The sequence below is a fragment of the Lampris incognitus genome, chromosome 1 (assembly GCF_029633865.1).
Source record: "Lampris incognitus isolate fLamInc1 chromosome 1, fLamInc1.hap2, whole genome shotgun sequence".
Lineage (NCBI taxonomy): Eukaryota > Metazoa > Chordata > Actinopteri > Lampriformes > Lampridae > Lampris > Lampris incognitus.
Genome location: NC_079211.1, coordinates 15,976,810 through 15,991,626, shown reverse-complemented (window position 1 = coordinate 15,991,626; position 14,817 = coordinate 15,976,810). Strand labels below are relative to the sequence as shown.

The following is a 14,817-nucleotide window of genomic DNA, read 5'->3' as shown; positions in this document are numbered from 1 at the left end:
GGACCGCGCCTTGCGGCGAAATGCGGTGACCCAAGAAGTCAATCACCGGCAGTCCAAACTGACACTTGGCCGGGTTGACTATCAGGCCGTGTTCGTCCAGACGACGGAAAACCTGTTTCAGGTGCGCCAGGTGCTCGTCAGCTGACGGACTGGCCACTAATATGTCGTCGAGATAAACGAACACGAAATCAAGGTCACGCAACACCGAGTCCGTCAGCCTCTGAAAGGTTTGCGCTGCCCCCTTCAAGCCAAAAGGCATGCGCATGAATTCGAAAAGCCCAAACGGGGTGATCACTGCGGTCTTGGGCACGTCCTCTGCGCGCACGGGAACCTGATGATAGCCGCGCACCAGGTCCACCTTAGAGAAAATAGTGGTACCTGCCAGGCGTATGGAAAGTCCTGTATGTGTGGGATGGGATAGCGGTCATTGGCGGTGACGTTGTTCAGGCGGCGAAAATCGCCGCAAGGCCGCCACGACCCATCCGCCTTGGGCACCATGTGAAGCGGCGAGGCCCACGGGCTGTTGGAACGCCTCACTGTACCCAGACGCTCCATGATGGCGAACTCCTCCTTAGCTGTAGCCAATTTTACTGTGTTGAGGCGCCACGCGCGCGCAAAAACTGGCGGTCCCAGAGTGGGAATGAAATGTTCTACCCCGTGTTTAGTAACCGCGGTGGAAAAGGCAGGTGTAGTCACCGATGGAAAATCCGCCAGCAAGCGCTGAAAAACATCCCCTAATGCTAAAAAGTTAGCGTGTGTTAACGGCCCGGCTCCCCTTGTCTCGCACGGAACAGTGGCGAAAGACACAGCATCAATTAAACGGCGGTTTAAAACATCAACCAGCAGACCATTAGCACACAGAAAATCCGCGCCGATAATAGGAACAGTAATGGCGGCGACTACAAAGTCCCACTCAAAATGGCGCCCGTGGAAGCAAACAGTCACCAACCTTGTGCCAAACGTCGCAATGGACGAACCGTTAGCTGCACTTAACTGTGGGCCACCGCCTTCGGCCGACCTGTCTGTCTTAGCAGGAGGGAGTAGGCTCTTTTGCGAGCCTGAGTCCACCAGAAACCGTCTTCCTGACATCGTGTCCTTAATGAAGAGCAGCTCACTACGTCCGCCAGCGCCGACAGCTGCTACTGAGCGCTGGCCCGGGAGTTTCCCGCCGCCTCAAACGTGCACGGAGGGACGCAGCGCCTCGCCTTGCCGCCGAACCGCTGGTGGAAGAAACAGAGGCCTCTCCCGCGCCGTCTCCGGGCAGTCACTTCAGCCACCACTGCCGGGTCCGCGTCCTCCGACGTCGGCTGCAGAGGCTCCGATGCCACACTCTGCACAGAGAACCGCCTGGTAGCCAGCAGGACCCGATCGGCCTCCTCAGCCAAACCTCGGCAGTCACCAGCGGCCAGACACTGGGAGTTAGCCAAAGCCGCGCGCACAGGAGACGGGAGCTGGCGCAGGAAAACGTGCGGGAAAAGGAACCCACCTTCGTCTGAGCCTAGCAGCGACAGCATATTGTCCATGAGATCCACAGCCGTCCCGTCGCCCAAACCGGATAGGGAAAGGATTCTATCTGCCCTCTCTGCGGTAGATAGGCTGTACCTCCGGAGCAGAAGATGTTTGAGGGCGACGTATTTATCGTGTTGCGGAGGGGCGCGCAACAGCTGCATGGCCCGGCGTGTGGACTGCTGATCCAGCGCAGCGACGACCAGATAGTATCTGGAGTCGTCCGCGGAGATTCCACGCAGGTGGAACAGCGCCTCGACATGCTGGAACCACGAGGCCGGGTCGCTCTGCCAGAACTCTGGGAGCTTCACAGCCGCGGCGAGAACGGCCGGCTGTGAGAGTCGGGGCGGCGCGGCCGAAGTGGATTCACACACATCTTCTGCTCCAAACATGTTCAATTCGGGGTCACCAATGTGGCAGGAATGAGGAAAAACACATGAGACCAAGGCGAGTTTGATGTTTATTCCTCAACTCCAAAAACCAACTGCAGCAGGAACAACCCTGCACCGGCCAGCCCGGGAACGTAAACCACGCCCCCAGCTCACAGTCCTGCTGGGTGAGAGGCATAGCCCCTAGTGTCCGCCACAACGGTACACATACCTGCCTCATCAGTAGCTACAATAATGGCAAAAGGGTTAGCACCTAGATCAGAGAAAGGTGCCCGCAGCATGCTGTTAGAACCCATGAACGCACCACTACCTCATGGGATGATAGTTGTTCCTGCTCTTGTGTCGTCACAGGGCCAGTCCTTCCCAATGCAGGTGGTGAATCTCTCACCAGAAGATATCTGGTTACAACCAAGAACCCGGCTAGGTACTTTGTCAGAGGTAGAGTGTGTCCATACTAACCAGGCTTGTGAGGTCAAGTTTCAGCGGATCTCTGCTAGCATTGAGCGGATCACTGTTGATGAGATTTACATGGAAAAAATACATACTGGGACCTTAAACAGCCCAAACATAGGTGGTGTGTATGTAAGCCTCTTTTCTAGTCTGGACCTCAATTCCGACCGGGCTCACGCGGGTCCCCCTGCTCCAGCAGTGCTATACGGTGTCTGTCATCGTGCGCGCCGAGGGCTGACGGAGCGGTGGCGGCGGTGGCTGCGGGAGCAGTTGGAATTGGACCCTTTCTTGACCCAGACCCCAGGACAACTGACCCAGTGTTCCCCCGGTGTCAGCAGCCCTGTGTGTACCCTGATAGATACACTTTATTAACAATGCTGTTGTGTCTGTCAGCTGTGTGTGTGTGTGTGTGTGTGTGTGTGTGTGTGTGTGTGTGTGTGTGTGTGTGTGTGTGTGTGTGTGTGTGTGAATATGTGGCCACCGTGCCAAGCAATGCGATGTTGTTAATGTTCGTCTTGGTGCGTGTAACATTATCTCTGATGATGTATAAGCCTTGTATGATTAAACTGTTGTGCATTCAGGCAAGTATAGTCGTAATGGCCTATTTTGGTTAGCATATTCATTTCAGAACCTATTAAGTATGATTGGTCTTGGACAGGCTAGGCCCACCTGATTTTCTCTGTACCCACCAACACTATAATTTCTGCTTACACTACAGATCCTAGGGATGTTACTGTGGTTACCAAGGGTCTTTTTTTGAAAGTCAGTAGGAGCAAAACAGAATACCTATGCGTGAATGAGAGGGAGGACAGTGGTGAGGATGCATGGAGTAGAGGTGACAAAGGCTATGAGTTGAAATACTTGGGGTCAACTGTCCAAAGTAAAGGGGAGTGCAAAAGAGAGTGCAGGCAGGGTGGAGTGGGCGGAGAAGAGTGTCAGCAGTGATTTGTGACAGAAGGGTACCAGCAACAGTTAAAGGGAAGGTTTACAAGATGGTTGTGAGACCAGCTGTGTTATATGGTTTGGAGACAGTGGCACTGACGAAAAGACAGGAGGCGGAGCTGGAGGTGGCAGAGTTGAAGATGCTAAGATTTTCACTGGGAGTGACAAAGAAGGACAGGATTAAGAACGAGTATATTAGAGGGACAGCTCAGGTTGGACAGTTAGGAGACAAAGCAAGAGAGGCAAGATTGAGATGGCTTGGACATGTGTGGAGGAGAGATGCTGGGTATATTGGGAGAAGGATGCTGAATATAGAGCTGCCAGGGAAGAGGAAAAGAAGAAGGCCAAAGAGGAGGTTCATGGATGTGGTGAGGGAGGACGTGCAGGTGGCTGGTGTGACAGAGGAAGATGCAGAGGACAGGAAGAAATGGAAACGGATTATCCGCTGCGGCGCCCCCTAACGGGAGCAGTAGTTGTTACCAAGCGTCTTTTGAAGTCTCTAAATGGACAAAATATTAATTTTCTGTGGTACTGTTATCAAATGTGAACTTGGACTAGGTAAGGAGTCATGCTGTGGTTCCATTTTGTTTTCCAGCTAATAAGTCCCAACTATAGTCATCTGCAGGCATCTGTTTACAAAAAAAGAACAAACTTCCAGGCGGAAATAAAAACCTTCGACTTCAGTATATTCAAACTTCTATCACTCAATGCCAGTAGCACTTAGAGTGAGTCTGACTGTTGGGGGGGGGGCTTCAGAGTGTTACCTTTCAAAAGAGACCAAAAACTATGCATGCACTCTAAATGGTTCAAGAACAGATTTCAATGCAACTTTGGGTATGCCTTGGATATGTGTTTAAGGCAAAATTTACAGGAATGGTTACAGGCCTGCAGATGTTTTGTTTTGTGCCAATAAAACATTGTGCTGTTTGCAATGTTGAAATGCGTTCACCCATTTACGCAAGTACAAGGTTACAGCCTAAATCATTCCTCTTTTGAAAATCAGAAATATTCCATAACAAATGGACTGTAGACTATAGTCAGTCAGTTCTTTCCTAAAGAAAAATGGACCGCATATTAATGGCAGGTAGCATTCTTCCATGAAGAGCACAGCTCTCAATCAAAAAACGAGAAAAGAAAAGAAAAGAAAAGAAGACATGGAGTAGGCAGAATGGTGCCAGAACGTTATGCTATCCTAAGGCAGCAGGCTGGGTTGATGAAAACATTCACCTGTTCATTAAAATGATTGTGGAGGGTTCATTAAAAGAATGAACGACCTTATGTCCACTCGCTACATTTTTGTATTGTACCCTAAACGCACCGCTCGTCGTTGCAGTATCTTGAGCTCACCGCCTTTCTGTTCTGTTGGCGCATATAATAGGATTCATGAAAGAAACAGACTAAACAGTTTTATCAGAGAGAAATTAAACCTATTACCGTATTTCCCCGACTACAAGTTGATGCAGTGTATAAATCGCATTTCTGTGGCGGTACCATAGAAATCGAAAGCGTATAAAGGACATTCCCATTCAAAGCAGTATAGCAGGCGGCCATTTTTATTTGAACAGCTGACCGTTGTAGCGGGCCAACTTCCGTATCAACTGACTTGCGGCAAGTCGCGGACTTTTTTGAGTGGCGGTCTCGCTGAGGTGCGATTTTGCAATGACGACCAAATGAGCGGTGGAGTAGAACGAACATTTATGGCCCCACTGGCGTGTGTTGGCACCGTAACAACTCACAGCATTCGTCATTTTCTTTTGAACTATTCAAATGACCACGGAAAACGGTTCAATGTCCGTTCTACTCTCATTCTTATTTCTGTAACCGGTTATTTTCTTGCCCGGTGCGGGATTCGATACGGTGTACTGCACCACAAGGCGACATCACTAACCGCTCGACTAAAGGGTGAGACCCGTTAGCTAGAGGCTAACGTGTCTTATTAGTAGTTTACATTTCTATGGGTGGTACAGTATTGTAACGTGCATGGACGTTACAGTATTTTCAATTGAGCCACAACGTTAAACAGTGCCATCCAGTGGCCATGGTTGAAATGCAGCGTATTCGACAAAATTATCGTTTTGTAATCGTTTTGGAACATAAGTCGCAGGACCATCCAGACAGTAAAAACAAAAATAAAAAAAACAGTGATTAACAGTTCGGGAAATAGGGTTAGATGGTTTACTGGGCCCAAGGTGGCATGTCTACATCCTCTGTAAAACTCAGGGGTCAAATGCACGCCAACAACCAAAAATAAAAATAACAATAAATACATAAAATTGAAATAAGAAAACATGTTTTTTTTCTTTATTCAATTCAAAAATTAAAATCTTACTTTATTCAGACACATAGGTAGGTTCATACTAAATTTTAAAAAAAAAGCAACAACAAAAAATAGAACACAGGACAACACAAAAATATAGCTAAAAACAGCAATTTACATTTGAGTGAATTAAGTTTTTTTATTATATTTTCTCTTAATCCCATTGCACTATAATTTGGACTTGTCTATGCTTCTTGGTAAAACGTTTCCTTCCAAATACCTACTACAATTCAGAATCTGTGCCGTTTTAGTTCATGTGTTATGCCTTGTATAATTTCATCATATGATAGTGACCGTAGTATTCATCATAGAGAAATACTATGCACTCTAAAAAAACAGTACCATAACGTTATAGTACCATACATAATAGTACCATGATGTAAAAAAAATCATATGTGCCTGAAAGTTTATTAAAATGAATGTCAGCTATCCCTTTGTTTTCTGTGTTTTCCGTGGTACCGCCTTTCCTCTTCTCAAAAGAACAATTCGGTTTAACCTTGTGTTACCTTTTCCCCAGCACCAGTCCAGCCCACAAGTACTACTTGGCGATGGACCCAATGGGGGAGGTTCTGTATGTATCTGATACCAGCAGTCGCAGGGTGTACCGGGTCAGGAACCTTGGGCAACCTAAAGACCCGGCCCGCAACATGGAGGTTATGGCTGGAACCGGGGAGCAGTGTCTTCCCTTTGACCAGAGCCACTGTGGGGAGGGCAGGAAGGCAACCGAAGCAGCACTCAACAACCCCAGAGGTAGGGGATGACCTGAAACCCTTATACACTTGCAAAATCAATACACAGTTGGGTACTGTAGCCATACGCATGCAAAGAGAAAGAAAGTATTTCTTCCTGCTTTTGTGAAATTGTGATGATATCGCTTTCATTCATATGAGCCTAAGTAACATTTGATGTTTGCAATACTTGCAATATATACACACACAGATATCAATTTTTTAACATACAGAGATCTCCTAATTTACATCCGTTTAAAGTTATATCAGTTTTGCAATGACTCATCGTGTTGGGTTTCCCATTCAGTAACCCAAGAAGCCAAATTCCTGGCGATGTATATCAAAACTTGTTAGCCAAGTAAAAAGAGTTTATGATTGTGACTCTGATTTAATGAGTCAAACATAGACAAGGAGCAACAGAGGAAATACATCAGGATTGGGCTTGAAGGGTTTTTATGGGTAGAAAAAGTATCTGCCTCAGGGAAGGAAAAAAAGCATTCTGTCAACCTCTCTCACCAATCACACCCACACACCTGGCCACCTTTTAGTCTTCAGTTGGCACTGGAGATTTATCCACGGACCCGTCACTCAAGCTACACCCACAGCCCTCCATGGCCTCTCCTGTCAGTCATACTCAGTTCATGTGCAGACAAGCTGAAGTTTGAGGCAGAGAGCCAGTAGGAATCAATACACTGTATAGAAGAGAACAGTACAGGTGCTATAGAAGTGTCTCCATTCATGAAATATAAGTGACAGTAAATACCCTCCTGTGTATTACTGCAAAAATCCGGTTGCACCAACAAAAAAAAATTGTTATCCTCTGGCTTTCCAGGTTCTTCTCACAAGATATTAATTCTCAGTTTCCTGAAGATTTATGGGAGAGAATAAGAAAAAAAAGAAGAAGAAAAGATGAGAACCTCAGGGATGTTGTCCATCCCTGACACAATTTGAGAGATGATCTAACAGCAATTAGTCCCTCTATGTTTGCCCTTCATACCCAAGAACATGCTGTAGCTTCGCCTTCATGCACAAATTGGAGATTTGGTCCCTAGACTCCTCCTGTGCACCCAGGGTCAGTTATTTTATACTCTCTGATTCAATACACTTCACAGACACTTCTCCTACTCTATGGCTATTGTGCTTCAGCTAACCAGCTCTTATAAAGGCTCTGGAGATCTCTGCCTAGAGCTCCCCAGTTCCCCATCACCCAGCTGCTGTAGCCTGTTCTCCTCCTCCTTTCCCCCCACCCTCTGTTCACCAATGGTAATCAGTGGTAGACTTCACAGAGAAGTGCCAGTCAGTTACTTTTTTTGAAGCTGCGGCTCTGTGATTCTCTGCCATTGATCTTGTCTCTGTCCTCTGGTGAGCTCCTCGCTCCAAATTAGAGCCTTTCCTCTTTCCCCGTGCTCCCGTCTATCTCCGCTCAACCCCTTCTCGTCTCTCATCGATGAATCATCTCTTCGCCCCGGCCTTGATATAGCTGCTGTAGGCCCGCCACTACGCACCGTATTGTTGCAACGCGGTAAACAGTTGTTGAATAGTAATCCATGATGTTGATTCAGCCTACATTGTTGCAGTGTTGTTGAGCTCAGCACAGTTGCCCAAGTCCATAGTTTCTCCATAGCGTAAGCTGCAAGGATTATCTTGTGTCCTTCAAATGCTCACTTGTGAATACAAGATCTAGGGCATTGTTTAGAATTGGCTCCACATGCACATCCACAGTCAATTAGTTGGGTAAATAAAAGGCCTTGCTCCATTTAGGATGGATTCCGTGTCCGACATGAAAGAGGCGTTATTCCCATGGGACCTCACAGCCTTGGCTCGCGTCTCCGGACTCCCTTCTGTTCGCAACATGAAGAGGTTGTTTTATACAGAGGAACTGGCTCATTTTGCAAATAAATGTGTCTGTTTTTTGTTTTGCGTGTGTGTGTGTGTGTGTGTGTGTGTGTGTGTGTGTGTGGACTGGGGCTTAGTTCACAGAGTGACACCAGTGATTGGGAGTTTGGTTGTTGGTGTTTGCTGTGCAAGGGTCTTATCTACTATTTGTTGACTAGTCCCAGACAGCAAAGCTGACATCCACAGAGAGGTGTTGGGCTCGTGTGTCTGTCTTTGAGTCTTTGCGTGTGCGTGTGTATGTTTTTGTTTGCGTGTGTGTGTGTGTGTGTGTGTGTGTCTGTGTGTGTCTGTGTGTGTGTGTTGCAAGTGAGTGGGTGCTTGCAGCGCCAGTCTCTTACTCTGACCCACAGGGGGCAGACTAATGCCCTTATCAGAAGCTGACATGCTGCCACCACATATCTCCCTTTTGCTCCCTCTTCCTCCCTCTCGCTATTCTGTTTCCCTCTCTCCTTCCTCCTCTCTCCTGCCCCCCTCTCTCTCCCTCTCCCTCCCTCTCTCCCCCTCTCTCCCTCTCTCTCTCTCACAGACAGACACACAACAGGCTTTCCCCAGCCTCGCTCGGCCCCACGGCTGTGAGGCATGCCATCGGAGTGGAGATAGCGAGGCAGGGGAGCTGAGTAAAGCAGTGGGGTTTAAACCGGCCATGGTTATTAACATGTTGAGCAGCCAGAGAGCTAAACAGACACAACCAAGGGTGGAGATTGTCCGCTGGGCACATTTCCAATCTGCCACCAAACTCAGAGCAGGACAGCCGGGCTCCGTGCTGCACGCTATCAGCCTTGGTCTACGGTCGACGCGTTAGCAGCTTAGCTGAATGAATATCCCCACACAGCAGGTACCGATCACATTCATCGGAGCGCGGCATAAATAGGAATGTTTCCTGGGTTGTGTTCTATCGATTGTGAGTCAGCCATTCAATGCTGTCAACAAGACTGTGCTCGATCCATTAGGAAGGCAAACACTGGTCCCAAAGCCCAGCCCTAGAAGAAGAGCCATATGACTGCTAATGTCCTCCAAGGAGCCTTGCTGGCGTAGCTAGCCTTTCCGCAGTTCACATTTCCTGAATCTGTTGTTTCCAAACGGTTTCTGCCAGATGTAACAGCGCGGTTAAAGGAGCGCTCAGGGCTGCGTCGCCGCCATGCCAGCCGCTCCGTGATATAACTTTAGAACGAACACGCTATTGTTGTCCTACCTCTGGCTCCCGCTGCATTTAGTGTGAAATTATTGTTGCGTCTCAGAAAATAGAGACTGAGCGAGGGAGAGGGGGCAAGGATTAAATTGATAGGGAGAAACAGAGAGCTCTAAAAGGGAGAGAAAGGGAGCGTCAGGGAGAGAGAGAGAGAGAGAGAGAGAGAGGCAGAAGCAGAAAATAACGGAGGGGGGAAAATAGAGACGAGAAAAGGAGAGACAGGGATAGAGAATGAAATGTATATGAGAGAAAACTCTGTTTTTTGTATCTAAATCTTGCAGCAGGCGGCGGTCCCTTCCCTCATCTGCATATTAAACTGGCCCCGTAGCTGTCTTCTCTCTCAAAGGGTCAACTATCATTGTTGCTGTTGGTTTAAAATCGAGCACTACTCCACAAAACAAGGGCATCTGATGCTGTCACGCTGTACTCTCCCTTCCAAGATTCGCTCTTTTGCATTTGTGCGTGCGTGCATGCACGTGCATGTGTGTCTTGTGTTCTTGTGTTTTAAGCATCGTTTTGCTTGTGTGTGCAACGTGCGCACACATTTTGCTGCAGCCTGCTCGTGTGATTGGTTTCACATTGACTGAGCTTTTGTCTTTGCCCCTGGACATTCCTGCATTAATGATACACACATGAATTAATCACACAGCAAGGCAAACAGCGGCATACTCCGTAATAACGCAAAATAGTGAGATGCCATGAGGTCGTGCTATTTCTAAAGCTACTTATTTTGTCACCGCAGTGTCCACGGTAATTAGAGGAGCAGCAATAGTTTTGCGCAGCGGACATGGATCAGTGAGCAGCAACAACGAGTCTCGTCAGAAACTTTTCTGTTTATCCCTTAACTGTTGTGAGGAGGAGTCGTGCTCGATTTGCTGAGGAAGAAGCTGTGAAGCAGTGATGTCACACAGCGTTGCTGAGCATATGGACGGGGAGCCGAATGTTGGTGTGTGTCCTGGTCGCTGCATTAGCGCCTCCTCTGGTCGGTCAGGGTGCCTGTTCGGGGGGGGACTGGGGGGAATAGCGGGTCCTCCCACACGCTACGTCCCCCCCTGGCGAAACTCCTCTCTGTCAGGTGAACAGAAGTGGCTGCCCCAGATAGCAAAGGATCTTTGGCCCAAGTATGGCCCACCTCCGCAGTTATCTCACGGCCCACATTTGGCCTTGAATGACAGCGTTGACCCAGGGTGAGAGGGGCTGCCCCAACTCAGCCACACTTGGGCCACATCTGGCCCACATAGTATGTGCTGCAACCCAAGTCAAGCCCGGTTCATTACGTTTGGGCCACGTCTGGCCCACGCAACGGTTGCCAGTGCCGTAACTGAGCCGTAAGTACCAAAAGTGCCCCAGATTAGGCCCAAATGTGTCTGCTCACTGGGTGGCGACTCCACATGTATCGGAGGAGGCATGTGGTAGTCTGCAGCCCTCCCCGGATCAGCAGAAGGGGGTGGAGCAGAGATCGGGAAGGCTCAGAAGAGTGGGGTAATTGGCCAAGTACATTTTGGGAGAAAAAAAGGGGGGGGGAATCCAGGATTTTTTTTCCCATTGCACCAGTAAAAGTTGTTTTTTATGTGCAGATTTTGTTGTTGCTGCTATTAATGATTCACCATACATGCATGTCCTTGGACTAAATTTTAAATTTTAAATGAATAAATTTGGACTAAATTGTCCCTAGGTGTGAATGTGTGTGTGTGGGTCCTGTGATGGACTGGCGGCCTGTCCAGGGTGTCTCCCCACCCTACCTCCCAATGACTACTGGGATAGGCTCCAGCATCCCCGCGACCCTAATTGGGCTAAGCGGCTTGGATAATGGATGGATAGATAACTGGATGGATGACATACGGACATTTTGTTGTGGCATTGCGGGAAAATATGGACCTGGCCCCCCTGAAACACAGTGCCAAACTCTCAGTAATAGTTGATCCGAGTCCTATCAGTAGCCTCTTATGCAGCTCACGCAACCGAACCTGTTCAGGCAAGCGACGTTGCAACCAACAGACCCCAGAAGTCATAGTCAAAGAGCATAAAGGAGGCCAATGTATTTGGAGCTGAAAATGGGCCCCTCCCTGTGAGAGTGAACACCAGCTGTTTAGCTACATCTACAGGTTATAATGCTTTGCCCACTAATAGCTGCCTTGTTTGTAGTCGGAGTGTGTATGGCAGCTTCAGAGAGATTACTGAAACTCACTGTGTGTGTAATGAAGGCCTGAGTCAATAAGAGATGCAGGCTCAAGGCCAAAGGCTCAGCATATGCGTCCACGCTACTCTGTTTGTTTACATGAGTGTGTGTGTGTGTGCATGTGTGTGTGTGCGTGTGTGTGTGTGTGTGCGTGTGTGTGTCTCTTTATAACTGACAGTTTTATCCTTGCTTAATGCAGTAGCCGGTCTCTCGGCTCCTGGGTGCCGCCTCGCCTCTCTCCCAGTGAAAGAGCTGAGGGTCTGTTATGGGCTGCCTTTTTAAAGGTGTGTCAGGTTGACAGTGTCAATGCGAGTGCGGGCGCCGTGACATGTGACACGCGTGTCCCTTTAAACGGGTGAGATGGCCGCTGCTGGCAGCTGGCTTGTCAGCCTCCGTGGGGAGCAGCCGAGCTGACAGGGGGAGTGGAGCTTTGTCACTGTGGAGGAATAAATTATGTATAATAACTCCAGGTAAATCCCCCCACACAGACACACACATGTACACACACACATGTACTCACACCCGCACTCGCACCTGCTTCTGTGTGTTCTCCTCATGGGTGCACGAGTGCGTCTGCATGCATGCATGTATGTGTGTGTGTGTGTGTGTGTGTGTGTGTGTGTGTACTGCTTCTTCACCCTTTTGGCTTAGATCAAGTGTGTGTGTGTGTGTGTGTCTGTGTGTGTGTGTATTGCTTCTCGGCCTTTTGGCTTAGATCAAGTGTGTGTGTGTGTGTGTGTGTGTGTGTGTGTGTGTGTGTGTGTGTGTGTGTGTGTGTGTGTGTGTGTGTGTGTGTGTGTGTGTTTGTGTGTGTGTGTCACTTTTCAGCCTTTTGGCTTAGATCAAATGTGTGTGTGTGTGTGTGTGTGTGTGTGTGTGTGTGTGTGTGTGTGTGTGTGTGTGTGTGTGGGCTCAGAAAGTAGCATCCACTGCATGTCTTTTCTTATTTGATTTTTTTTTCAGACCACTGACAGGAGTGATGAATATGTAGCGTGATAGTGGCAGAAAGAGACTTTGTCTCAACTTTGAGACTGCAGTGTCCCTACATGTGTATACGTGTACATGTATGTATGCACATGTCAGTGTGTGTGTGTGTGTGTGTGTGTGTGTGTGTGTGTGTGTGTGTGTGTGTGTGTGTGGCCACCGTGCCAGGTTATCGACCTGAGCACACACACGTGAGTGATCTGCCAGTGTTTGGGACAGGAGACGGGTCCAGTACGTGTCTGCACCTGGGCACCATTATGACCCGCAGCTCTCAGAGAGGAAGAAAGACCAAAATCCCAGGCAGGACACTCACCTGCCAGCCCTCTAATCTAACCCTCTATCTACAGCGCCGAGGACACTCCAACAGCTCTTTTGGAAAATGGGGGGGGGGCATAGTCTCCAAAGGACTCTAGCTCACGGCATAACTAACACCCCGTGACGGAGATGGGCCGAAGTGCTGCGGATGTCTCTGTTTTAACACAAGAGGTGTTTTGCTCAGGCGAAGGCCCCATATAAGGAACTGCAGTGTGCAGTAGTTTGGGTGTAGGGGGAAGAACATACTTGTTCTCTACCCTTGGATCCTATTTCCCCCCTCCGCCAGTCTCGCTGGTGTACGGCGCTGGTGTGCTTGGTGAAAGAGCCTCTATTGATAGACCGCCTTGTGTTTGTTTGATGTTCTAAACATTGAGACATAATCTGCAGTCGCTCCACACTGATCCCAACCCCTCAGCCTTTCACAGAGCTTTCTACTCCAAAGCATTTCAATTGCTTTCATAATTGAGTCTGTCTCCCTCCTCTCTGATTGCTTTGGATCTCTCTTTTGGTATCAAACAAGGCAATTACTGACAAGCTGCATATTTGGACCAAAAAAAAAAAAGGGAAAAAAAGTTTATTCAGAGAAAAATTGTGCGTAGAACTACTGCATGTTCGTCCGTCATTGCTCCACACTATGTAGCCTCAACATGCCGCGGTTGTGAAGTTGGAAACTACTACCGTGAAGAGGCGACTGTCGATAATTAATTAATGCGGGTTAATATGTTACAAACTTTCGCGGCTGATTATTATGATGAGTCACAGTTTTCTGATTCACACTTTTAATTACAAAGCCGGTGTCTGCTCTGACGGGCTTTAATTAATAATTTATTACTAGAAACATGAATTATTTCTGCTTACCAAAGATCCACCACAAATACACGCCTCTCCTTATTATCCCCGCCAGACAAGTTAGCCTGGAGGGGATTATGCGTGCGTGTGTGTGTGTGCGTGCGTGCGTGTGTGTGCGTGCGTGTGTGTGTGTGTGTGTGTGTGATGAAGAACCGCGGTTGCGGCGACTCGAAACCGTTGACAAAACGTTTGCTCTCGCTACGGCCGCTCCCTCCCTTCATTCGCTCTATAGCTCGCTCGACCAACGCCGTTCTCCGTCGCTGCCCGATCTGAGTCAGCCGTGCATACGCGCCGCTCCCATCTACGGTTGACTTGAATCGGGCAGCGATGACATGATCAAAAGTTATTAAAAGAATTTTGGTAATCCAAAAGATGCAAAAAAAATTGTAAAGGAACAACTTCCCCTACCTAGGTTGCAGTCAAAACAGGAAGTGTTGAGGCCGCTCTGATGGCCGAGCAGAATAAACCGCCGTTCTTGCAACCCGCTTGTCATGTGGCTCGGAGGTTCGTATCCCAGACTAGCCGTAACCGGTCACGGCCAGAGCGTCCACGGGGTAAGGCATTCATTAGGGTAGAGGCTAGTTCCCATCGATGCAGAGACCGGAAATGGAGTAGAGAACGGTCAACTGAGCATGCGCGAAATGCCTCTACCATGCCTCTACACGCCCCGCGTAGCATCCAGGCGCTAGGATTCTAGGAAGACCCACCCCTACTCTGCGTCTGATTAGCTAATTTTAACCCTAACCCCGCCCTAACCCTAACCTTAACCTACCCAAACAACGGAGGCAACGAGTACTTGCGCATGCTCATTTGACCGTTCTCTGCATCGATGGGAACTAGCCTCTACCCATACATTAGGCCACCCTTACCCGAGGGATAGCGGGTGTGGATCGGTGTAGTGTTCGGGGACTCGTCGTTCTCCAGCGACCCCTCTGGCCCATCCGGGCGCCTGCAGCCAAGCGACCAAAAGCGTTCTCCCTGCGTCTCCTTCGCGGCCTGAAGGTAACGCAATCCATGCGAGGCTTCAGCGTGTAAAAGAGCGAGAGCAGCCGACACGAGTTTGAAGGAAGTTG

At 48.7% G+C, this 14,817-nt stretch overlaps 1 protein-coding gene across 1 annotated transcript in view; it reads left to right on the top strand.

Annotated features, from left to right (window-relative positions):
* The window catches only part of tenm1 (teneurin transmembrane protein 1), a 231,774-nt gene that overhangs the window by 184,283 nt on the left and 32,674 nt on the right, over positions 1-14,817 (top strand). The window contains exon 25 of the mRNA XM_056289538.1: positions 6,122-6,354. Within this exon, the coding sequence (XP_056145513.1) occupies positions 6,122-6,354 (233 nt within the window). The remainder of the gene's footprint in view (positions 1-6,121; positions 6,355-14,817) is intronic.